Source organism: Agelaius phoeniceus (assembly GCF_051311805.1).
Source record: "Agelaius phoeniceus isolate bAgePho1 chromosome W unlocalized genomic scaffold, bAgePho1.hap1 SUPER_W_unloc_2, whole genome shotgun sequence".
NCBI classification, from domain to species: Eukaryota; Metazoa; Chordata; class Aves; order Passeriformes; family Icteridae; genus Agelaius; species Agelaius phoeniceus.
The window spans coordinates 3,719,233-3,745,154 of record NW_027509867.1 but is presented as its reverse complement, the minus strand read 5'-3'; the positions used below and the strand labels follow the sequence as shown (position 1 = coordinate 3,745,154).

At 51.2% G+C, this 25,922-nt stretch overlaps 1 protein-coding gene across 1 annotated transcript; it reads left to right on the top strand.

Annotated features, from left to right (window-relative positions):
- Positions 1-16,282: 16,282 nt before the first annotated feature.
- LOC143692724 (olfactory receptor 14J1-like) lies at positions 16,283-17,215 on the top strand. Its single transcript, XM_077172967.1, has one exon. The coding sequence runs from the start codon at positions 16,283-16,285 to the stop codon at positions 17,213-17,215; it is 933 nt and encodes a 310-aa protein (XP_077029082.1).
- Positions 17,216-25,922: the final 8,707 nt, after the last annotated feature.

Below are 25,922 nucleotides of genomic sequence, written 5' to 3'. Positions count from 1 at the left end.
AAGAAGCTGCTGCCTGCATGAAGAGTGTTTGAAGAATAGGATTGATGCCTTAGGCTTCATAGTTACAGCTGTACATATGTTCTGATCTTTAGATGTAGTTTTGAATTAATGTGTTTTGATTGTATCTTTAAAATTTTTGACATATTTTTAACTATATATATTTTTGATGATGAAAAAAGTAAATAAACAAATAAAACTTAAATAAACCAAGAGGAGAACGTGATACCAGGACCTGCTAGCCTAGGGATTATGGGAGTGCAGCTCACTCAATGTGCCAGTGTCTCACCACATCCTTTCCTCATTGGGCCTCTCCTCTCCTCTTTGGCCATGTTTTCTTTGTGTCATTTGTGCTGCTCTTAGTTACTTGGCATTACAATGGGGCCACCATTGACCTGTTTGGGGACAATGGATCCAAAAGATCCTGTATAGTCAAAGGTTTTCTACCTAGGTGTGTTCTGTGCTCACCAAAGGCCTGAGCAAAGAAACAAAGAGAAGTGTGCCCAAATCCCAAAGCTTTGCTCCTTTGCAGTCTCCCACAGATCTGGCTCACAGGTGTCTTCAATCACAATTTCATAGGTAAGAAGAGGTCATGTATTTCACTGGGAAATGATGCACTGCTTTAGAAAAGTCACCTGTATGTATATTTACCCGGGACAGCAGTCCAGCTGTGTTGTTTGCACCTTGTTTGCAGAAGGATGAGTGCACTGGAAGGCCAATAACAAGTGACAAGGGTTCCTCCAATCTGTACTGCAGCCTGGGTGCCATTCAGCCCAGAGCTAGGGCATCATTTGTTCCCATGGGCCAGTGCTTGCCAGTGTAATGAATTCCTGCACAGCTGGAAGAAGCAATTCTGGATTCAGCTCCAGCTCTTGGTGGGCTGCATGATCATTGACAATGCTGCCCTTCCAGAGATTATTCTGCAGTTTCCTTTCATAATCACTTGAAGTATTAAATTTCACATTTCAATTTGCTTTGTCTTAGGGAAAAACACTTCTGGCCCCAGTGCAAACTGTACTCTTGGTTGCCAGCTTCTGATGTCACCTGGCTGCATGTGTTTGCTTTGCTCTGGGTCTAGTCCTGGCCTAATAAAGCCCAGGCAGGGTGGCACATTGCAGGGAAAACGGGTCCATGAGCTTATGGGGTTGCCATCAGCAGCAGAGTGAATGTGCCCTTTGGGGATTTCTCTGGAGACAAAATTAGGGACCTACTCCATGCCACAATATTCTCTTAGATCGTTCTGAAATATCCTAGAAAAGGCTGTGAAACTTCACATTTCCTTGCACACCCACTGCTTGAATAGGGGCATTTTTGTCCCTCCTCAAAGCCATTGCTCTTGCACATCAGAAACATGAACATCCACCAAGAGGAATGATGCATGGTCCTCCTGCTGCTGCTTCAGAGGACTGGGAAGTGCAGACCTGGGTATTACCAATATGAGCACTTAATTAGCATTTCATGCTCCTTCGAGCTGTCCAGATCTCAGGGCTTTCTGTTTCAAAGCAGCCACTGCACCATCTCTAGGGAAGAACAGGAAATGGGAAACAGTGACTGCCAGCCCTGCAGGGGTGTGGGGGAAAACCTGAAGTGTCTGCATCAAAAGATGAATGGGAAGAGTGTAATTGCCAAAGCCATCCTTCATTAGGATAGCAGGACCAGTTCTTTACTGCATGCCTGCATGAAAACCATTTGGGATCTCCTTTGTGTATCTCATGCAGAAAAGGAGCTCTTAATAATACCACGCTGCTTAAACCAGATTGGGATGTGGCTCTGTAGTGGTTCACAATGAAGCAGACTGCCTGCTTTGTCACTGCCAGCCCTGGTGAGCCTGCGAGGGACTGTAGTGTATCCCATGCCTGTTCTGCCTCCAAGCAAAGCTTGGTTTTCCTTATTAGTGTGGAGTAAATACAAGAATAATAAAATGGACAATTAAACTGGCCACTTTGGAGGATATGCTCATGCTTTCGCATGTCAGTCCTGTACCTCATGCTCCCAAGGCTTGTTACTCATCATGAAATATTTTAACAAAAAAACCCCAGCTCTCACGTTACATCTGAATTAAATTGCATAAGATCATCAAGAATTCTGCTGTCAGGAACAAGACAAGAGCCTTCTGACACTCACTTGCAGCTGTCCTGGATTTCTGCAGCCCTTTGTGAAAAGCTGCTGCAGACCGTGTTTGGAGTTGGTTTGGGCCTTTATGAGGGATCAGTGGAGCAGTGTGCAGGGCTCTCCTGGCAGAAAACTGTTTGTCCAAGCCCAGGGACATGGTGCCGGCAGAAGCGGAGCGGCCCCGCTCCCAGCCCGAGAGTCTGTGAGCTGAGCCACGCCGGGGAGAAAAGACAGCGAGGGGCTCCAGCCCAGCTGCTTCCCCTGCCCTGACCGTTCCAGGGAGCTCTGCCATGGGAGAAAGCCGACGCCGTACGAACCACCGAGCTTCCATCAGCTGCTGGAACTGCTCCGTGACAGCTCCTGTTCTTCCCGAGAGAGAACCCGGCGCCTTCTTGGAACGCGTGTCATGGGGGGATTCTGTTTGTTAATAAACTGTTGGGGTTTTTCCACTTTCATCTATTAGTAATAATTTTCTATTGCTGGAAAGGGATTGTTAGAACACTATAGCGGAGATGACTTATTGCACAATGTCCTGTTTTAAATTGTTTCAAACTGTGTGAGACAGATGGCTTCACATAGGAGCATGCCCAAGGCTGCTGAGGGAAAGGCACAGAGGAAGACAAACCCAGTATTTCTGAGGGAAACTCCTTGACACCAAACCAACCTGAGCTGTCAAACACCAGACCTGATGTTTCAAGGCACGGGCCAAAGGGGAAAACTTTCAGTGTGTTTGGTGCAGGCTGGGTTATGCTCGAGGCAAAGGTGTGTCAGTGTGTTGGATAATACTCTTTTCTGGACCTAGAAATGGGACAACTGAGAGGTGTTTTAAAAACTTTTATTCCATTTTCAGTCTCATGAAAAGGGTGAGACAATACAGATCTTATAATTCACACCATCACAATCAGAAGCTGACTATTTCCTAATTATAATACCTTTTAAGTGTTTCTTGGTCTATCTGCTTTTTTCCACGCCATGTTGTAGATGCCTTAAAGCCAATTATTTCAAACTACCCCTTGTGGGTCCCACTACAATGCATCTTTCATAGCTTGTCGCTATAGGACACAAAGGAACACACGCTCACACCGTTCTCAAGGTGAAAGAGGAAAAAAGGGCAGTTTATTTTCTGACTCCAACATTTATAGTTTTCCAAAAGTGACAGTGGATTGGAGGGTGACAGTGGCACCTCTCCAATGCCACTGGTTAAACCAACAGTCCATCAACTCTCTCCTCCTCTATAAAGGAATGCAAAACAATAAGTTATTTACAGAAAGTGTGTGAGAAAATTCACTACAAGAATGTCAACATCAGAAGGCTTAGAAAATCTTAAAAACTCAGGGTGACATCTCACCCTTTTTCCATTTAAAAAGAAAAAGAAAAGAAAATGAACAATGTAAAAAGGAAAACATGAACAATGCTCAGTGTCCACTTGCGGACGAATCATCAGAGCGATCACTCCCGTCATCTGCATCTGAGTCATCACTCAATGATCCGCCCGCTTGATCCCTTTCAGGTTGGTCACGGTCTCCGTCTTGCTCATCGGCTGGATTCTGCCTCTGCGGTCGCAGGTCAGGGCGAACACATTTCGAAGGTACCCAGCGTACCCCAGTATCTGTGGATACACAAGCATACCCGCGCCCCGAAGCGATAAGGTCGTAGGGACCTTCCCACTGTTTGGTGACTAAATTCCGCACCCGAACCTTCGCTCGAGGCTGATGTGCCTCGTCCGCAGCCTGCAACGAGAGATGGTGATTCAAAATGACAGGGTTATTTGAGTTCTGTGGCACAGTGAGATGATTGATTGTGTACAAAGCTTTTGCCAACCGACTGTGCGGGGTTTCACCCTGCATTCCCCGTTTTTGTTTTTGAAGAACCCGCTTCAGAGTACCATGAGCGCGTTCTACAATAGCTTGACCAGTCGGGGAATGAGGGATCCCAAACTTGTGCGAAACACCCCACAACCGCAGGAACTGCCGCACCTTTTGCGATGCGTAAGCAGGACCATTGTCGGTTTTCACCGCAGAAGGTATGCCCAAAATGGCAAAGGCCTGCCTCCAGTGGGCAAGGACATCGCGGGCCTTCTCCCCAGTGTGAGCCGAAGCCCACATCGCAGAGGAGAACGTGTCCACAGTGACATGCACATGCTTGAACCGACCAAACTCGGCAACCAGGGTGACATCGATCTGCCAAAGCTCCAAGGCCCTAAGGCCTCTGGGGTTCACCCCTGCCGGCAAAGGCGGGGCAAGTGCATGGCAGTCATCACATGACTCAACAATGTCACGAGCCTCAGTTGGCGTCAGCTGAAACTGCTTCTGCAGGGTATGTGCGTTTTGGTGGAAAAACCCATGCGATGCCTTGGCCTGCGCAAGTGTATCAGGCTGAGGCGCTACCCATGCTGGGTTAGCCAGCTTGTCAGCCCTCGCGTTACCTTCCACTATAAAGCCCGGCAAAGTGGTGTGACTCCTCACATGCAGAACATAGAATGGATGAACCCGGGCCTGAATGGCACACCACAAGGTCTTCAGTAAGTGAAACAAGGCAGGATTACTGACCTCCTTCAAGACCGAGTGACCCAACCGCTGTGCGATATCAGCCACATAGGCGGAATCCGTGACCAAGTTGAAAGGCTCCTGGGAGAATCTTTCAAATGCCATGACAGCAGCCCTCAGTTCAACCAACTGGGCTGACCCATCCTCGTGGCCTTCCAGAACCTGCCACTCAGATCCGTCCCTCCAGGTACCAATGGCCTTCCCAGTCCTCCCTGAACCATCAGTGAAGACAGTGGGTCCTTGCACGGGTTCCTGGCTATTTTTGGGCCGCAAAGAGATTTTTGTGGATTTTGCCATATGCAGTAGCCTATGGCTGGGCAGATGATAAGTGATCTGCCCGGAGAAATTTTCCAGAGCACTCTGCAGGGACACACTGTTTGCAAAGCTCCAATCAAAATCCTCCCGTTGCACCGGGAGTATGATCTTTGCGGGATCCGCACCCATCAATTGCAAACACCGTTGCCGGCATTTGATTATCAAGCGAGCGATCAATTCAAACAACGCAGTTGCCGTCTTCTGCGGCTGATGGGGCAGGAAAACCCATTCCAAAATGTGCAAGGAATCAGACCAATTGTCACTCCACTGACCAATGATACCTGTGGGATACGAATCTGGAGTGGTGACGAACACAGTGACATCAACGGAGGGATCAATGCGATAAACTTGGCAAGCCGAAACAGCTCGCTGAACCACCTCCAACGCCTTATGCGCCTCAGGGGTCAGTGTGCGAGGTGATTTTAGATCAGCGTCTCCTTTCAACAAATCATACAGAGGAGACAGCTGCGCATCGGTTACTCCCAAATACGGACGCAACCAAGTGATGACACCCACCAATTTCTGAACATCATTCAGTGTCCTCACAGGATGCACAAATTGCACCTCCTGGTGACGGATCGTCCGTTCCAGAATTTTGACCCCCAAATACTTCCAAGGTGGTTGCTGTTGGACCTTCTCCGGAGCCACCTGCAGTCCCTGAGCATGCAAAGCATCAAGCAACCGAGGCTGAATCCTCAGCAGTTCGTCCTGGGTGGACGCAGCCACCAAAATGTCGTCCATATAATGATACAGACGTGCATCAGGAAACTGCCTGCGAACTCCAGACAAGGCACGGGCCACATACCACTGGCATATGGCCGGAGAATTGCGCATGCCCTGAGGCAATGTCCTCCATTGATACCTCTGTGCAGGCTCAGCCTCGTTAATTGCTGGCACTGAGAAGGCAAACTTCGGTCTGTCATCGGGATGCAAAGGAATTGTAAAGAAACAATCCTTCAGATCCACAATGAGGACTGGCCAGTCTGCAGGAAGCATGGTAGGCGATGGCATGCCCGCCTGCAATGTTCCCATGCTTTCCATCACGGCATTAACCTTTCGGAGGTCTTGCAACAACCTCCATTTCCCAGACTTCTTTTTGATGCAGAAGACAGGGGTGTTCCAGGGGCTGGTGGAAGGCTCCAGATGACCCTGGTCCAACTGCTCCTGCACCAGATTCCGAAGGGCATTCAACTTCTCTTCAGGGAGGGGCCACTGCTTTTCCCATACAGGTTTGTCAACCAGCCACCGTATAGGAGGCGTCGGACACTCTGCGCCCTTCACTGCAGTGGCCCCCATCAAAAATCCGTCCCAATGCGCACCCCCCAAGCAGACAGAACATCCCTCCCCCAAAGGCTGGCAGGAGTAGAAGTAACATGAGGCCTGACCCAGGCCGTCTGTCCCTCTGGGTTCGTGACCAACACAGGCCGTTGGCTCACATAACATTGCGCCGTCCCTCCCAGGCCAGCGACAGATGTCCCCACCAGATCCAAGGGCCACTCTGAGGGCCAGGTCACAAGGGAGAGAACCGTGACGTCAGCACCGCTGTCGAGAAGCCCACGAACGCGGACTTCTGGCGGCATCGCACCAGGAACAGACAGGGTGCACAGCATCTCGGGACGGTCCTTGGTCAGGACAGCAGTCCAGTGAACTTGAGGTGGCCCAGTGGAGCCAAAACCGCCAGCTCCACGCGACTGATCAGCCGACCTGCAAACAGAGGACTTGAAAGGCACAAGTTGAGCAAGCCGTGTCCCTTTCGGGATCGTGACGGGGGGGTGGGTGTGGAGACCATGGCACAAATCTGCCCCGTGAAATCCGCATCGATGAGCCCCAGGTGCACAATGATGCCCTGAAGGGTGGCACTAGACCTCCCCATAAGGAGAGCACTCATGCCCCCACCCAAGGGACCAAAGGCATCCAGGGGAACCTTGCATATCTGAGAAGACTCTAACACAACTGTTGCTGCGGTGCAGACATCCACTCCTGCTGATCCACGGGTGCTGGCTGCAAGCCGGCAAAGGAGACCTCCATCGGCACCGGGGTCTGGAGAGAAGCTTGTGTCCGCACGCGTCTCCCCTGCGCGCTCCGCTTGCCGTTTCCCGAGCCTGGCAAAGCTTGGCCATTAGCATGAACAGTCGCCTTGCACACATCAGACATATGATTTGGCCTACCACACCGACCACACAAGAACATGGGGAACTTCACCTTCTGCGCTTTCTTCCCCTGCTTCTTGCCAGCCTGTGCAATCCCCCGCTGCGGCCGCTTGCCCTGCGGCGCCGTCCAAACCGGCTGCACAGCGGCAGCCACGGCAGCCAACTTCCGATCCTGGGGGACGATGTCTGCACAGGCCTCCGCCATCTCAGAGACAGTAGGATCACCAGGCAGAGCCACTATGACTTTCCTACAAGCAGCATTGCAATTGCACTTGACAAGGTTCGTAATCGTAACGCTCCTTGCCACAGGATCAGGCACCTGCCTCTCCACGGATGCAATCAGCCTTTCCGCAAACGTCATGAAAGGCTCGTCATCCCCCTGGACAATGGTCGGGAACGGCGGCCTCGGAGCAGCCATTTCCAGGGTCTGAACAATCGCAGCCATGCCCAGTGAGTGGCACTGTTCAAGCACAAGGGGATCAAATCCAACCTGCCCTTGAACATTCTCATAAAGCCCTGTTCCCAGCAGCATGTCAGCGACAACCCCACGCCTGGGGTCCTGCGGACCCAGTGCAGCATTCCGCGACACCGCGTGGGCCGCCAACCGAGCCCACTTGGTTTCAAAGACACCATACTGCACAGGGTCAAAAAGAGAACGTGCCACACGACGGAGATCGTAAGGCGTCAGCCTGTCTGAATCAACCCTCCGGAGAGTCCGCATAACCTCAGCGGACCCCAAACCATGCTGAGCAACTGCCTCACGGAGCTCCTTCTCTAGCTTATATGAAAGGGGTTCATAGGTGTTATGAGCAACACCCCTGAGCACAGGGAAAACCTGAGGATCCCCTGGCAAAGCCACCGCACCTGACGCTCCCTGGTCCTCAGGCCCAACAGGGGCAAAAGACGAAAGTCGCCTGGGAGCCAGGCCAACACCACTCGGCCCTGGGCCCCCCGCAGCACCGGCAGAGCCAACGGAGCCCGCCCCGCGACCCTGCAGGTGCCGCGAGGAAACAGGCTCATTCATCTCGTCAGTCTTGGTTTTCGCCTCTCGCCAAAAACGTTCGGGATGCCTGGGACGCACGGTCACCTGACAGGCAGGAAGCGTCCACAAATTCGACGAGGAAGTGCCGTGGCCCCAGGCACCCACTGGCCTCCCGCTGGCCGTGTCAACAGGTGCGCTAAAGGTAAACACCCCAGCGCCCTGTCGCGTTACAGCTCCAGCAGGGGGCGCCCCGGCGGACACAGGTACCGTCCCGGCCCGCAAATCCGGCGCGGGCCGGGACGAGACCGGCGCGGGGCCCCCGGCCCCCAACACAGGGGAGGGACGGGACGCCGAGACAGACGCAGCCCGCGCAGCTGAGTCGCTGCGGGATGGCACTAGGGAGCCCGGCAAGCCCCCTATGAGGGTCCGTCCCAAATCACAAGACCGCCCAGCCGGTACCGCCCCCACCGAGCAGAGGGGGGTGGGCTGCCCACCCACCGGAGCGGGACCGGACAGAACGCCGACCGACGCCCCGCCCCCGGCTGCGTCCACCGACTGCACACGCTCAGCGGGCTGCGCTGGCCCAGGGGCAGGTGACATCCCGCCCCCGGGTGCTTCCACCGACTGCGCATGCCCAGCAGGCTGCGCAGGACCAGGGACGGGCGAAGTCACCCCCCCCGCCAATGAGCCCGGCCCGGAGGTGGGCGACCCCGCCCCCGCCGTGTCCAGGGGGAACTTCGTGGAAACCCCGCAATTCGGACACCAGGTCGTCACCGAACCAGACTCAAGCCGAGGCGGAGGCTGGCCCTCAAGAACCGGAAAGGCACAAAGAAAAGGCAACCCGTCCCCCACCCCACCGCCCATGCCGGGCGAAGCAGGACGAGGACGGCCCGCCGAATTCACAGAGCCCGCAGAAAGCCACGGGGCTCCGCCCCCCAGCACACCGTCCGGAGGCGGGGAGGGGGACTCCACATCGGACAAAAATTCAAACTCCCCCTCCTCCACGTCCGAGGCAGAAGAGCTTCCCTGGGAACTCCGAGGGGTACAAGAGCCAGACCCCTCCCAAAGCTCCACACATCTCTTCCACTGCACCAACAGCGGTCCCGCATCTAGCGTGCAATCGTCAAAAAGGGCCTCCATGAGGCGGGTCCCCACACAAGACCACTCCTCCCTGGAGAACACCCTCTCAGGACCCGAAAGAAACCCTCGCTCCCGGGCCCACAGAAACAACCTCTCAAAGTCATCCCAGGAAACAGAAACCACTCCAGGACCCCCCTCCAAAGATCCAAAAGGAGGAGATCCTCCTCAAAACCCACAGCGCTCGCCATTACCCCAAGAACCGCAGGCAAAGCACCAAAGAGAGGGGGGGGAAAACCTCACCGCAATCTGCTGCAATACACACGTCAGGGTCACCAAATGTCACTATAGGACACAAAGGAACACACGCTCACACCGTTCTCAAGGTGAAAGAGGAAAAAAGGGCCGTTTATTTTCTGACTCCAACATTTATAGTTTTCCAAAAGTGACAGTGGATTGGAGGGTGACAGTGGCACCTCTCCAATGCCACTGGTTAAACCAACAGTCCATCAACTCTCTCCTCCTCTATAAAGGAATGCAAAACAATAAGTTATTTACAGAAAGTGTGTGAGAAAATTCACTACAAGAATGTCAACATCAGAAGGCTTAGAAAATCTTAAAAACTCAGGGTGACAATAGCTTTATTTTTCCAAAGTCTTATTTGCAAGGCCATCTTTTGAAATTTTTTTCTAGCTCCATTTCTCTCTCAACAATATCTGTCCTATTCCATGGCATTTTTAAGTGAGCATTTCTTGTCTCAAGATTTATATACAGATTCATACTGTGTGGGCCTTCTATTAGGCTCTAAAAACTTTTTACATATCCTTTTTCCACATCAGTGCACTCGGCTCCTTCTCTCCTCATTGTGCCTGGCAAGCACAGGGGCCCAGAGCTCCTGCAGAAACCATCAGCACTCAGTGGGAGCAAACTTGTGTCCAGTCCTCACCTGGAGCTGTGGTGCCCAGCATTCCACCACATTGGAATGAGGAACTGTTCCTGCTCTTTCAGAAGGAGCTAAGGAGGTTTGGCTGTCAGATCAGCTCCTTCCCAGCTCTTGATTTGCTGCCCTGGGGGAGCTGCTGCTTGTGGCAGCACTTGTTTCACAGCTGACAGCCCTGCTCTGCTGGCCTGCAGCCATTGCAGGAGCCTTTGCTGGTGACATTGAATGTTTCAGATCTTCTTAAGGAAAGCTCAGGGCAGAACTTGTCAAAAGAGCATTGCCTGGGTGATGCTTTTAACATTGGATCTTTCCTCCACCAGTGTTCATGTCCAGGGGCCTGTGACCCCGAGTGGGTGCTGCCTCCTGAAATCCCGAACAGCGCAGGGTGTCTCCCAGAGGCAACCTGCCACCACCTTCAACTCAGGCTGCCCTGGCAGTGCCAAGCGCCTCCTGCAAACTGACATCAGGACACTGGAGTGGTGAGTTTTGATTCCAATGGAGAAAGGCCTGTGTTCAGCCCAGGGGCCTGTGGTGTAACAACTCCCCCAGGCCCCGGAGTCTCAGACTTCAGGCAGCCACCGGTGACCAACAGGGACAGGAAGGCAACAGGACGGGTCTGGGTTTAGCAAAACCCAGGATCCTTTACTGTGCCAGACAAGAAACGAGGGGCGGAGGTTCATGGATTTTACATGACAGGGTAGGGGTGGAGTTTAGGGTTGGGGTCCAATAGCAGGAGGAGCAGGGGACTGCAAAGGGGTGGATCAAGGAAAAAACTAAGGAAAAAAAAATCAATGGAAAAAACTAAGGCAGGGACATTGCAGTAGAATTTGAACTAATGGGAGTACAGGAAAAGAAGAACATTCTGGGGCCATTCCTTATTTGACAAAATGGAGTGGAGTGTTTCTTCCTGGGCTTCCGGGGTCACAGCCCACAGGATGGAGGGGTGGAATCTTCTTTAAATCACACCCCTCGCCTGATGCTCTCTGTCTGGGTAGAATCCCCACCTCCTGGGGCGGGGGAACCCCATACCTCCCCCTTTTTCTTTCTTTTAGAAACAGGGGAATAATTTAAGTTATAGCCCTTAAATTAGTTAATACTTATGGGGTAACTTACAGAGGGATTATGACAACTCATAAAGGGATTCCCAGGGACATAATAATGAACAGTAAAACACTATTAACATGACAATAACAATTATAAAACTGATAATTTTAGCTAAACTTGAGACAATAAACAATCTTAATGAAAAGACTAAACATGAAGGGGGTACACACGAGAAGATTAAAAGGTATAGGTAAGAAAGTAAGCTTAATGTAATAATTAAAGTAACACTTAACTAAAGCCTTTTCTTTCATTTCTTTGCTCTCAACTTAATACCCTTATTCTTAGTAAATTAGTCCTTCTCTTTTTTGCTCACTCTCTTACTTTCTCTTTTTCCTTTTTTCCTCTTTCCCCTTTTTCTCTTCCCTTTAAACATCTTTCAAGTATTCTATACTATCACTTCTTGACTTACAATCAAACAGCTTACGCACACCTTCTTTTCACTTGCTTTTCACTCTAATTAAAACTTCTGTTACTTTTCTGCTAACAAAAATTGTCATTTGCAACATCAAGTACGAAAGTAAAACACATAATTTATAAAAACACAAAATGAAACTCATCATTTGTAAAAAAACTTTTTAAACCAGTGAAAAATCAAGCATCAATTAGACTTACACATTTATCATGAGATATTGTTTTTCTGGGGGTTCCTTGCATAAAGGATAATAGGGTATAAAGAGTCTATTCTGGAAACTTGATTTTTCCAATTAACTAAAATAAAGGGATTTAAAAACTTAACATGAGTAATGGGAGTTAGGACTGTTTGTGTCATATTAACTTCTTGTAATATTAGTTGAGAACTATTTACATTTATGTATATATTAAAATGAAAAGAGATAATAATAGTCTGTAAAAACTAAATTAACATTAACAAATGAAATAATAATTCTGGTATTTAATAGCTTACATGAGTTAAATTAGTACTATTAAATCAAGCTACTCCTTTTTAATGAAGACTGGGGAGTTGGAAAAGGTTAATCAAACAAACATATCTTTTGTGATATAAACATGATCTAGAACTCGCTTAAAATTAAAATGATCTAAATACAACTGAAAATATATTTACCAGGAAAGGGGAATAAAAAGGGAAGTGTTAGGGTTTCTACAGAAAACTTGCACAGTTACACTAATTTGCTGTCTGGAGCAGGCTTGGTGATGATTTCTCCTCCTCCACCAGCTGTGCTTGGGAGCTCTGGGTGTCAAACTTTGTTGAGTGCAGTTTGCCATGGCGTGCTGGAGGTGCCTGCCGCTGCAATCCATGGCGGTGGGCACTGGCACAGGCACAATTTGGTTGAACACAAAGTTTCTCTGGGGAGTCCGGATGGCAGTGGCCGCATTCAAAGGAGGCTCTCGATGCTGAAACACAGGTCCCAAACTGTTTGATGGACTGGCCTGGCTTTGGAGGGGCTCTATGGTGCTGGCAGAGGCAATGAAGTGGGAGATCCTCTCGGGAGAAGGAGTGGAAGCCCTGATGTTTGTGCTGCGTAACTGCAGCAAGTTGTCTGGGGCTCTGCTAGGAGGGTTATGGGCATCACCATTCTGGGGGAGTAAACAAAAGGAGGTTTCTGCAGTGGGGTTTCTGGTTCCATCTTCCCTGGAACAGATGTGTCCTGTGATGGAGTGGTCACAGCCTCCAGAGGTGGAGCCAGAGGCGAGATCAGGGCCGGGAAGAGAAGGTGAAGAGCGGCAGAACAGGTTCCAAGTGGCGCGGCCATCACCATCTTGGAAAGGAGAGTCCAGGGTGGCATGGCCAACACTACTCTGGAGCAGGGCCTGGGGAGGGTGTGGGAAAATCAGAGGGGAAGAGAATAAGGTGTGGAGGAATGGCTACGTGACAAGGGCCACATTCTGGACCAAGAATCGGGAGGATGCAGCTAATCTGGGTCCCTGCACCTGCAAAACACTGTGTCTTTGAGCATGGCTGTAGTACAGTAACAAGCAGTGAGAGAGACATGAGAAAAGAAAGATGTAACCCCTAAGGTATGAGGAAGAGCTGATATCGTATTATAGCCAATAGATTGCTTAGCTTGCAGAATATGTATGAGCTTATTGCTTGTTGTGCATAAAAGTCTGATGCTCTCTTCAATAAACGAAGCTTGCTAAACACTCATATTGAGTGTCCAAGTTTCCCTCACCACGACAAAACCCAAAGTATCTCAAGGCATGAATGGGTCCCACTGAGGTCCATCCCCAACACAGGCTACTCATGGACTCCTTGGAGGAGACAATTGGAGGCCAGGATGACCCAAAACCTCTCAGAGACTCGGTGTGGAAAGAAAAATCCAAAGTACCTTAAAAACCTTGAGTATCTCAAGGCATTAATGAGCCCCACTGAGTGTCAGTACAAAGCTCTCCAGGGACTCGTTAAAGCAGATAATTGGGGCCATGATTGCACAAACCTCTCAGAGACTCCAAGGCAAAAGCCAAACCCAAAGTCCTTTGAAAAACCTGCAGAGAGGCTGCTGGCACAGAGGCGGCTCCTGGCAAGGGCAGCGCTGCAGAGAGACAGCTCTGGGCAGGAGCAGCTCCTGTGCACAGCCCAGCAGGGCTGGGGCACTGCCTGCAGCCACCCTGGGCACAGCACAGAGGCACAGAGGGGTTAAAGTCAGCCTGGGCTGGGAGCACAGGGCAGAGCTCACTCAGGGCTCACTAGAGCAGAAATCATCCCAGGTTTGATGCAGTCATTCCCTGGCTGTGGGAAGAGAAGCCGCAGTTCCTGCAGGGATCCCCTGGAGCTGGCACAGCCCAGAGCTTTTAGGACCTTTCAGGAGGACACTCAGGGCTGCTCCAGGGCAGGGCTGTGGCCCTAGGGCAGGGCTGGCTTTCCCTGCTGCCCCAGCCCAGGCACAGCCCAAGGCAGCTCCTGTTGCCAGGCTCTGCTGCAGGGCTGAGCAGCCGGGGCTGCAGCCAGGGGTGCCCAGGGCTGTCCTGCAGAGCAGGGTCCTGCAGCCCAGGGCGCTGTGCTGGGGCAGGGACTCTGCTGCCTGCCAGGGACAGCTCTCAGCCAGCCCTGGCAGCTGCTCCCAGCCCTGGGGAGAAGCTCTGGGGGGAAGGAGCCGCCCTGAGCAGGGCAGGGGCTGCTGCTGAGAGGGGCTGGGTGGGGCAGGGCTGCTCCCAGCTCCAGACCAGCCTGGGCACAGCTGCGGAGGGCACTTCCCAAAGAAGGTAAGCCTGGGATTGCTGGAAAGATCAGGAGCTTTCCTGAGAGTGTTTTAAATTTCGTTCTTGGAGAAGGATGGGAAAGTTGGGGTGATGACGAAAAGATTTTTGCATTTTACATATTTTTCATATATTCATAGCTCTGTAACTTACTATTATATAGTTATAAATCTACAATCCTTACTTAACACTACTAAATTCCTAATTAACTATAATAAACTAATATTACATACTTATATAATTATAATAATTAACTCTAGTACGTTTCCTAACCTTTCTCTTAGATTTTAGAACAATAAGCTCACTGTCTAAATACCTTCCTGAAATACTGTCTTATTATCAGGAAGAAAACCTACAAAACCATTTTTTTAATTGACCAGAATGTGAGCAGTCATAACAAAAATTTTTGGCAAAGAAGCCTTTGGACCTATTCCAACAGGTTGAGCAGGGAGTGTGTAACACAATGGCCCTGTAACCAGGGCAACTGAATCTCCTATTGGATGTTCCTGTTAAATATCCTAATTAATCAACCTTAATAAATTGTTGAAATCAGGGACCGAGTGTGCCCCATCCCCATTGGGACACCTGGAAGCTTCCAATTAATGTCTGGTTTTTACTTTACTGTTCTAACACTGTTGCAAGGGTTTTTTTTTTCTCTTTGGATTATAGACAGCAGGGGGATAAGAGAAGCAGAACAGGAATTGTTATCCCAGAATCCCAAAACATTCTAAATTGAAAGGGACACACAGGATCACCAAAGGAATGTTTGAACATTTACAGAGAGTCCAGAACTGTAACTTTGGGTGGTCAGTCTCTCTGCTGGGAGCCTCCCAAAGGGCCCTCAGCCACTCCTCAGCCCTGCACAGCAGCAGCATCACCTTTGCAGGGCCCAGCAGGGCTCTCCTGAGCTGCCCTTGCCCAGCTGCACACAGAGCCTGCCCCAGCCAGGGCCCTGCACACAGGCAGGTTTCTGTAGGGCCCCAGCCAGGGCACACAGGCTGGCATGGGCTCTGTGAGCGCTGGCAGGGACAAGGCTCCTCTCAGGAGGGAATGTCCAGGCCCAGGGAGATGCTCAGGGAAGCAGAGGGGGCTGAAGAGAGCAGGGCTGGGGCAGGAGGGCACTGTTGGTGTGTGGGAGGTGCCGGGCACAGCTGGGCACGGGAACACTGTCCTGAGTGCCCGGCTGTCTCTGCCCTGCCCTCTCAGGCACAGCACCACAACATCTGCTCTTGCTTCTGCACTGCCCTGACATTGGCACTGTTATCTGCTGCTCTCAGGGAGGCTCTGGCATCTGCAGCAGCTGAGTCAGGCACTGCCCTTGGCATTCCTGCCAGGCAGGGCTGTCCATGGGAATGGGGTGTCCAAGCTTGCCTGGCACCTGTGGGGCTGTGGGCAAAGCAGTCCATGGGAAAGGGGAATGAGCTGAGCCCCTCCCTGAGATCCCATCATGGGCACAGCCAGGGATCTCCTTGCTGTGCCCTGCCAGGCTCTGAGCTGCCCTCCTGGGTGCAAATCTGTGCCAGAGCCTCTGGGAGTTCCCTGGATGTCCCACGGGGAAGGGCAGAGCTGCCACAGCTGAGGAAATGCTGCTGGGTTTGCCCAGGGAGCCGTGAGTGTCCTTGGCACAAGGGGGTGCTGAGACCTTGCCCAGAGACCTTGAGAGAGGGTGAGACACTCAGGGATCCCTCTGCTCTGGGCAGGGTCTGGTTCATCCCAGGGTACCTGGGGAGTGTGATTGTGCTCTGATTGCAGCCAAAGGCTTTCCCACAGAAGCTAGAAGGGCGGTGTGTCCCTAATGTAGGGACAGTCTACAGGGAATGGCCCAGGTTTGGCTTCAAGCAGCCTCTCCTAACTTGTCATTGTCCTTTCTCCATGAACAGGTGCCAATGTGCAGCCCCAGAAAATGTCCAACAGCAGCTCCATCAGGCACTTCCTGCTGCTGGCATTGGCAGACACGCGGCAGCTGCAGCTCCTGCACTTCTGCCTCTTGCTGGGCATCTCCCTGGCTGCCCTCCTGGGCAACGGCCTCATCATCAGCGCCGTAGCCTGCGGCCACCACCTGCACACGCCCATGTTCTTCTTCCTGCTCAACCTGGCCCTCGCTGACCTGGGCTCCATCTGCACCACTGTCCCCAAAGCCATGCACAATTCCCTCTGGGACACCAGCAACATCTCCTACACTGGATGTGCTGCACAGCTCTTTTTTTTTGCCTTTTTCATCTCAGCAGAGTATTTCCTCCTGACCATCATGTGCTACGACCGCTACGTGTCCATCTGCAAACCCCTGCACTATGGGACCCTCCTGGGCAGCAGAGCTTGTGCCCACATGGCAGCAGCTGCCTGGGCCAGTGCCTTTCTCAATGCTCTCATGCATATGGCCAATACATTTTCCCTGCCCCTGTGCCATGGCAATGCCCTGGGCCAGTTCTTCTGTGAAATCCCACAGATTCTCAAGCTCTCCTGCTCACACTCAAACCTCAGGGAATTGGGGCTTCTTGCTGTTAATGCCTGTGTAGCACTTGGTTCTTTTGTGTTCATTGTTTTCTCCTATGTGCAGATCTTCAGGGCTGTGCTGAGGATCCCCTCTGAGCAGGGACAGCACAAAGCCTTTTCCACCTGCCTCCCTCACCTGGCCGTGCTCTCCCTGTTCCTCAGCACTGCCATATTTGCCTACCTGAAGCCCCCCTCCATCCCCTCCCCATCCCTGGATCTGGCCCTGTCAGTTCTGTACTCAGTGGTGCCTCCAGCCCTGAACCCCCTCATCTACAGCCTGAGGAACCAGGAGCTCAAGGCTGCAGTGTGGAGACTGATGACTGGATGGTTTCGCAAACATTAAACATCTGGCCAATTTCTTTAAATCACTTGAAATAAAATTCATATTTGATACTTCTTCTTGGTTTCATTTTTGGAAGTTCTTTTCCTTTGCTTTACTTTTTTCATATTGTCTGCAAAGTAATGTCATTCTTTGTGCCATTTTTCATTTTGTTTCTCTCCACCTTCCCTGTGGTACCAGACAGTATCAACGAGCTCTCGGTGGCTTTAAAGGAACTAAAGGATCTCCCAGCAAAGTTTTCTGCATGGATGCCCTTTTGTTGCCTTCTCGGGAGCTGCAGCAGCAATGTCTGTGTGCAGAGCTGGGGCAGATCAGTGCTGGCCCAGCAGCTGTGCCCAGCAGCAGCAGCAGCAGCACTTGGTGTTGCCAGTGCTGCTGCCGTGGCCCTGCCCCGCTGCCCTGGTGGCCCTGGTGTTGCTGCAGGGCCTGAGTGCTCTCGGGGCCGGGCACAGCCCTGGGGGTGGCAGTGCCGGGGCTGCAGCAGGGACAGGCCATGGGCACTGCTGGGGCAGCGCTGCCGCCTCAGGCCAGGCCCTGGGGGCTCCAGGCTCCTTGCCCAGGCTGTCTCAAGAACACGGCCAGGCCAAGGCTCAGCACAGAAACCCCCGTCAGCAGCCCCAGGCTGGCCGTGGGCAGGCTGGGGGCAAACAGCATGGCTGGGGCTCTGCAAGGGCCCTGGGGCAGACGGGAAGGAGCAGCAGAGCAGGGGCTGATCCATGCCCAGTGCGCTGCACAGCCCAGGGCAGCGTCCCAGAGCGTCCTCATGCAGCTGCCAACAACATCCCCCCTCTGCAGCCCTGGCCTCTCCCCCAGCTCACACAGGTGCCCCATCCTTGCAGGCACAGGCACGGCAGCACTGCCTCAGCAGCCCCTGTTTGCATTGCACACAGCAGGGGCAGCACCCCCATGCTGTTGCTGTGGGGACATGAAGCTGAGGGAGCACAAATGCCATCAGCCCCTGGGGCCAGCAAGGCCTGCAGGACACCAGGGAAACCACTCAGCTTTGTCCTGGCCTCTGCACTCAGCCAGAAAGTTTGTTCCCATCAGCTGGGAGTTTCCTGTGCCACTGCAGACGCTGTTGCTCAGAGCCAGGGCTGCCTGGCAGCCACCCCCAAACTGCCCTGAGCATTTCCTTGGCTTCACCTTTGCTTTCTTTACTCTTTCCTGATACAAATTTCTTCTATTGCCCACCCCTGTTCCCTCCTTCTGAAGAGGAGGCCCAGGGCTCATTCTGCAACTGCTCCATGGGTGGTTTCAGAGAATCCCAGCATGAGCAAGGCTGGAAAAGACCTTGGAGATCATCAAGTCCAACCTGTGCCCTAACACTGCCTTTTCCCCCCTGAGCCTCCTCTTCTCCAGGATAAACAACCCCAGCTCTCTCAGCCGCTCCTCACAGGTCTTGTGCTCCAGACCCCTCCCCAGCCTTGTTGCCCTTCTCTGGACACGCTCCAGCCCCTCCAGGTCCTTCCTAAATTGGGGGGCCCAGAACTGGACACAGCACTCGAGGTGCTGCCCAACCAGTGCCCAGCACAGGGGAAGAATCCCTGCCCTACTCCTGCTGGCCACACCATTCCTGATCCAGGCCAGGAGCCATTGGCCTTCTTGGCCACCTGGGCACACTGCTGGCTCATGTCCAGCCTGCTGTCCATCCGTCCCTGCAGGTCCCTTTCTGCCTGGCTGCTCTCCAGCCACTCTGTCCCATGCCTGTAGTGCTGCAGGGGTTGTTGTGGCCAAAGTGCAGGACCCGGCACTGGGACTTGTTAAACCTCACCTTGTTGGATTTGGGCCCTGGATCCAGCCTGTCCAGGGCCCTGTGCAGAGCCCTCCTACCCTCCAGCAGATGCACACTCCCAGACAACTTGATGTCACCATGGTTCCATGTGTTCCCAGTGTGTCACAATGGTCTCCATGATTCCATGAGGCCTCCCAGTGTCACAATGTCCCTTTGGTTCCATGGGACCCCTTGGAGTCACCAAGTCCCTTGGATCCTTGGGCCCTGCAGTGTCACAATGGTGCCGTGGTCCCCAAGGCCCTGCAGTGTCACAATGGATCCTTGGTTCCATGAGGTCTGGCAGTGCAGCAATGCTCTCCTTGGTTCCACAGTGGCACAATGGCCTCTTGGTCCCAAGGGCCCCCACAGTGTCAAACATGTTTCCTTCATTCCAGGAGTCCCTGAGGAGCAGCCCTGGCCCCTTGGTTCCATGGGGCTCTGCAGTGTCACAATGGCCCCATCGTGACACCAGGTCCTGCTCTGTCACAATGCTCTGCATGGTTCCACAAGGCCCTGCAGTGTCACAGTGGCCTCTGTGGTGCCACCAGGACCCAGACTGTCACCGTGGACTCCTGGCTTCCATTCAGCCCCACAGTGTCACCAGGGCCCCTTGGCTCTGTGCTGCCATGTCGTACACAGTGTCACCATGGTCCTCTTGGTGCCACCAGGCCCCTTGCTTAGTGTCACAGTGGCCCCTTGCTTCCCCAGGCCCTGCAGTGTCACAATCATCAGAGAATCAACCAGGCTGGAAAAGACCTTGGAGAGCATCAAGTCCAACCTGGCACCCAACACCACCTTGTCACCCAGACCATGGCACTGAGTGCCACATCCAGTCTTTCCTCAAACACTGCCAGGGATGGGGACTCACCCACCTCCCTGGGCAGCCCATTCCGATGCGCAATCAATCCTTTCAAATATTTGAAAGAATATTTCCTCATGTTCCATCCTAAATATCCCCTGGTGCCACTGAAGGCTGTGTTCTCTTGACCTGTCACTGTTCCCTGGCAAAAGAGCCTGACCCCCACCTGGCTGCACCCTCCTGTCAGGGAGTTGTAGAGAGTGATGAGGTCTCCCCTGAGCCTCCTCTTCTCCAGGATAAACAACCCCAGCTCCCTCAGCCACTCCTCACAGGACTTGTGTTTCAGACCCCTCCCCAGCCTTGTTGCCCTTCTCTGGACACGCTCCAGCCTCTCCATGTCCTTCCTAAATTGGGGGCCCAGAACTGGACACAGCACTCGAGGTGCTGCCCAACCAGTTCTGAGAACAGGGAAAGATTCACTGCCTGCTCCTGCTGGCCACACCATTCCTGATCTATTGGAGTTCCAGGCGTTGGATGAGAGAAATGGTGGAGAGGGGGTGGGGACAGTGTTATTGATTTTCAGCCATAAGGGGTCTTGATTTTTATATATCTTCAAACAGCATTAGGAGGTGCTGAGAGTCAATAACAACTGGACATTGAATATACCAAACTAGAAAAAGGAAAAGGATACTGGATAAAACAGTTCTCTTCCTTTTTTTTTTCAATACATCAGATTCACATTGAAAACACTTGTGAAATTTGTCTAATTATTCACAGAAGAATTGAAAACTTCAATTATTCCTCGGGGCTGTTCTTCTTCAGGTGTTTCGAACACATGTTTATGATCCTTTTTCACTGAATTCCTCAACTGAAGAGCTCAAGAAAGAGTCCTCTGGAGAAATAAAATTCATTAGCAAACACCAAATGGCTGAGGATCCATCCCCATCAGAGCCGCAATGAACAGAAATGGGCACAGCTTTGTGGCTGCTGCCCCAGCTTTGGCATGGGCCCTGGGCCTGGAGCAGGAGCAGCTCTTGAGGGCCCCAAGGCCGGGGCTCTTGTGCTGCCCTGGGCAGATGGGATGGCAGCAGGGGCTGCAGAGCTCTCAGCACCTCAGCCCCAGGGGAGCAGGGCAGCCAGGGAGCCTCCTTTGGCCTTGGCCAAGCACCTTCCCCCATGGCTGGGGCTGAGTCCTGTGGCAGCTGCAGCTGCTGCTGTGCCCTTGGCAGGGGCTGAGGCCGTGGGGCCAGTGCCCAGAGCAGCCTGGCCTGAGCAGAGCTGTGGGGCCAGAGCCGGCTGGGCTGGGCTGGGCTCAGAGAGGCCCTTGGTGCTGCCCAGAGCTCAGGGCAGCTGGCAGAGCTTGCAGGGAGCTGGGCTGGCCTCAGAGAGCCTGGCCCAGAAACTATCAGTGTCCATCTCAGCCTGGCTGAGCGTGCAGGGGCAGGACTCAGGCCAGGCCTTGTGGGGCAGGGCCAGCGCCTGTGCAAGGCATTGCAAACAGGCAAGTGGCCCAGAGAGGAGGCTGCTCTGTGCCCTTGGTGGCATGGACAGAGCAGGGAGGGGGCCCAGGACATTTGTCAGTGCCAGCCTCTGTGCCCATTCGTTGGCAGCCCTGGCTGCTGAGCCCAGCTTTGGCCTGGGCTGAGTTTGGCTGTGGCCCAGCTCCATCCTCCTGCGGGGCTCAGGGCCTGTTCCCGGCCATGGCCAGCCCTGGCTGCCTCTCTGCTGGCCCAGAGGCCGGCAGAGCCCGGGGCAGGGCTGTCTGTGCAGCCCCACAGGTGCCACGGGCTCTGCAGGAGCTGGCAGAGGCTGCCCAGCAGGGAGGCCATGGGGCACAGAGCCCCAAGGCTGCTGTGGGCACCACGGCACAGGGGCCGTTCCCAGCCGCAATGCTCCTGGCCTGGGCTGGGCCTGCACAGGGGCTGGGCCACCATGGCTGGGCCAGCACAGGGCCACAAAGGGGCCACGCAGCCGCTGCCGGGGCTGACAGCAAGGCCAGGCACACACAAGCAATTGCTGAGCATGGCCTGCGCTGGCCAGGCCTGACTGTGCCAAAGGCAGAGCTCAGCTGCCCTCGGGGGCTGCAGCAACACTCCAGAGCCCAAAGAGCCTCCATGGCTGGGCTGGAGACCAAGGCTGCAGCAGGGAAATGCAGGGCTGCTGCGGGATGGGGAGGCCATTGAATTCCAGCACACACCTCAGCTCTCTGATGATCCCAGCACCATGCTGGGCCCTGTTTCAGACTGGAGCAGAGCAGATGTTGATGGCACAGGAGCCCTGCGGGGCTGGCAGGGACCTGCAGCTTGCAAGGTGCTCTGCTCTCCCTCAGGTGCTCTCAGAGAGATCCAATCCCAGCTGGGCACCTCAGGGCACAAGTGGCACTGCCTGTAATGGGCACACAGCTGATGTCTTCCTGGAAAGGGGCACAGGTTTTAATACCTGTTAGTTTCATAATATACAAGCAAATCTTTATTATCTGGGTCACTTGAGTACTTTTAAGAAACAGCATACTTTTCCCATCAGGAACAGGAATTTCCTGGATTTACTGGATTCTCCTACTGATGGCAGGAGAAGAAATACTCGTCTTCCCCTCTACCTTTGCCACTGACATTCACTCTAATATTTAATGACCCCACCTACTTCATGTGTTTCTTGCTCTCCTTTTTAAATGTCCATGTCTAAGAATATCTCTTCATTTAGAGCAACTGGATCTATGTCCTTTCCATCACTCCCAGATTTTCTCATCCAGATGCTGTCTGGTCATTCAAGTTCCTCTGAAATGACTGGTTTCATGCTTTGAGCTTCAGCTAGTGGACAGTCTTTCTGAAGTTCAAATATATACCACATTAGTGGTATATATTTGAACTTCAGATATTACATATACAAGTCCACATTACATATAAACATCCTAATTGTGTTTATATGTATCACAGAATTACCTTTGCTTATGTCTCTGTCTAAAACTGTTCCTGTAAGAAATCCCTTGGGGATGGTGGACATGTCAGAAGCTGCTGGGACATCACAGAGAGCAGCTGAGAGAAGAGCTGTGATGGTTCTTAAACTGTTCAAATGTTCATCTTCTATTTGCTGGCAAGAAACCTTTCTGTGCCTCTGAGTGTCACCAGGCCCTGAGCCCAAAGGACACAAACCTGATGAGTTGTGGTTCCCACTGCAGGGGCTGCATTTGGACCTTGGCTCTGCACAGGAGAGCTCTTCATACCCTTTCTCTTTTCCTCCCTCTGGGCATGGAGGGAGCTCCTGACTTCAGCCTGTGACTCGTGTGTGCAAAGAGCAAATCTGGGCAGAATCAGGGCAGGGAGGGCGTGGGGAGACCTTGGGATCTGTGCTGGGCACAGAAGGTGTTTTCCATTGCTCTGAGACTGTCTGCTGTGCAAAGTGGATTTAATATCCAGCAGAGGAATGACTTTGGCATTTGATGGAGTTGTGCCTTCCCTTGGCTTTGTTGGCTGACAAGAAATGAACATCCCTCTGTGTCTTGAGCAGCTCCTTCTGCAAGGAAAGCAGGTGGGAGTGGGAGCCAAGGAGCTGAAAGCTGCAGGTGCAGCCTGGGCTGGAGGGAGCTCAGATTTGCACAAGGCTGCTCTGAGTGCCAGGGCTTGGATGGGGGAAATGGTGGGCTGGGGGTAGGGACAGAGTCTGATTGATTGTCAGCCAGGAAGGGTCTTGATTTTTCATATCCATTCAAACTGCATGAGGAAGTACCTGGATTCAGTGTCAATCAGAGATTGCATATGTCAATGAATTAACAGGAAAACAAAACTAAACAGGACCTAAACAATCTTTTCTCACTGTCTTTTTAAACATAGTGTATTCCGTTTGAATACACTACTGAGATGTACTTAACCACAAAGGATTTGAAAATTAAAATCAAATGATTCCCAGAGGCTTGGCTTGTTCAGGTGTTCTGAATGTTCATGAGCCCTGGGACACTGAATTCCTGCACTGAAGAGCTGAAGGCTGAACAAGCCTCTGGAGCAGGGAAATTCAGCAGCAGCCTCCAAGTTGCTGAGGATGTCAGCAGCCCCCAGTGAGGCCATCCCTGCCCAGAGACCGTGGGGGAATGGGCAGACAAGGAGAGCGTCCCTGGGGCTGGGGCAGCACAACTCAGAGGCACCAGCGGCTCCAGCTGGGCAATGGAGTGTGGAATGTGGCTGGGAAAGCCCTGCCTGGGCTGGGCCAAGCAGGACACACAAGCTCTGACTCCCATCCCTGAAACAATTCTCTCAAGGAGACATTTAAAAGGAATTACAATCGTTTGCGTACTCTGAGATGGACATACTGGAGAAATACCAGCAAGAGATTCTCAGGAGCTGAAAAGAACAAAACAGCCTTTACTGGGAGCTTTAGAAAATCAGAGAAACTTTGGCAAAAGTTTTATTATGTCCTTGTAGTGGTTTTGGTTTGTTAATTTAAGATTTTTCTAATTTTGAGATTTCTAATTAATGTATTAATGAGTGTGGTGGGTTTAAGTGTTGGTTAATTATTTATGTATTTATTTTGTTGTGAGAGGATTAGGAGTAAGGTAATGTAGACTTAAAATTTTAAAAGGATATAAAGAAAATTTAATTAAAAATAAAAAAAAGAAAAAAGTAAGAATTAAAATAAACTCTAGAACACTTTCTTTACAACTTTTTCTTTTTACTGACAATGGAAAGAAAGTAAATTAAAATTTTCTAGTTCGTTTACTATTTCTAGAATAGCTTTTTTTTAGTTTATTTAGGGAGAGTAGTTTTTGTTTTTAAGGTTATGGAGATTTTTTTTACAAGAGGAAAAACTTGGTTTTTTTTGTGTTTCTTAATTTTGTCATGGATAACAATTGTCTGGGGAACTTTGTTCTTGTGAAATTGTTTTATTGCTACAAGCTTTTTACTGCTTGTAGATGGGCCATGTTGACTTATGGGGTATTGTTTTAAAGATGAGTTCTTTAAAGGTAAAGGTTTTTATTATTTACGTCTAAATTTATTTTTATCTTTGGGAATAGAGATCTCCTCTTGGGCGTATTGAATTACCTTTTTTTTCTGTTTAAAATTTTGAGGAATTACAGTTACTTTACCATTTGTTTATTTTAGTATGCAGGTTTTTATTTGATATTAATTAATTTTTTTAATTGTTTATTGTGTTATAACAAAAAAGAGTTTTTTCTTTATAGTTTATAAGAGGATTTTAGTTTTAAGATTAAGGTATTTTTTCTTTTGTATTTGGATTTAATTTCTCCTTTACTGGCTTTGATGCTTTTATGTTGGTTTTTTATATGCTTGTATTTTGTTTTTCTTTTACTTCAGGCAGGACTGAAGTATTGAAAGGATTAACACCTGGCCTGCCAGTAACTTGTGGTGGAAGTTGTGGTTGGGTTGTGTTAGGATTGGTTTTATGGTTGATTTTGGGGGTTTTTTTGTGTTTAATTTTAGTTGTAGGGTTATTTTGTATGGGTTGTAGGTTGTAGGGGTTTTGGTTTTAGTTGTGTTGGGGGGAAGGGGACTTGATAGTGAGATTTTAATAGCTGTGGCTGGCTTTGTTCTGGTTGGGGTTTTGTAGCCTCTTTTGTTTTCCTGTTTGGGAGCTGTTGGGGTTTGGTTTGGTCAGAATGGGGACGATGGGGGTGGGGGGTCGTGGCCTGGGGAGGGGGGAAGGGGCTCAGCCCATGGCAGGGTTGCTTGGTTTGGTTTGGTTTGGTTTGGTTTGGTTTGGTTTGGTTTGGTTTGGTTTGGTTTGGTTCAGATGGGGCCGGGGCCAGGGCCGCTGCTTCTTTGTTGACTGGAAAGAAAGAGGAGGTTCCTGGGTTTTTTCATCTTTAACATTTGTATTTCACAAAGGCATGTTCAGTATCTCAGTGGTTTAACAGATTGTCAGTGACACAAAAAGTTTCATATTATGTTTTAAAATTCTTCTCATATCAAACTATGACAAACATTCAACCAACAAAAAACATTTCTCAAAGCATTGACTTGGCCCATTCAACTTCACAAACTCCAAGCCTGTTCAATTTAATGTTAATCAAAATTTGCAGGAGCACAGAAACAGAAGAAGAATACACAGAAAGAGAGAAAGACAAAAGATTTAGAGGAGCACACACACAGCTACCAGCTCCTGGATTCCAGCACTGTTCAGATGGAAATTCC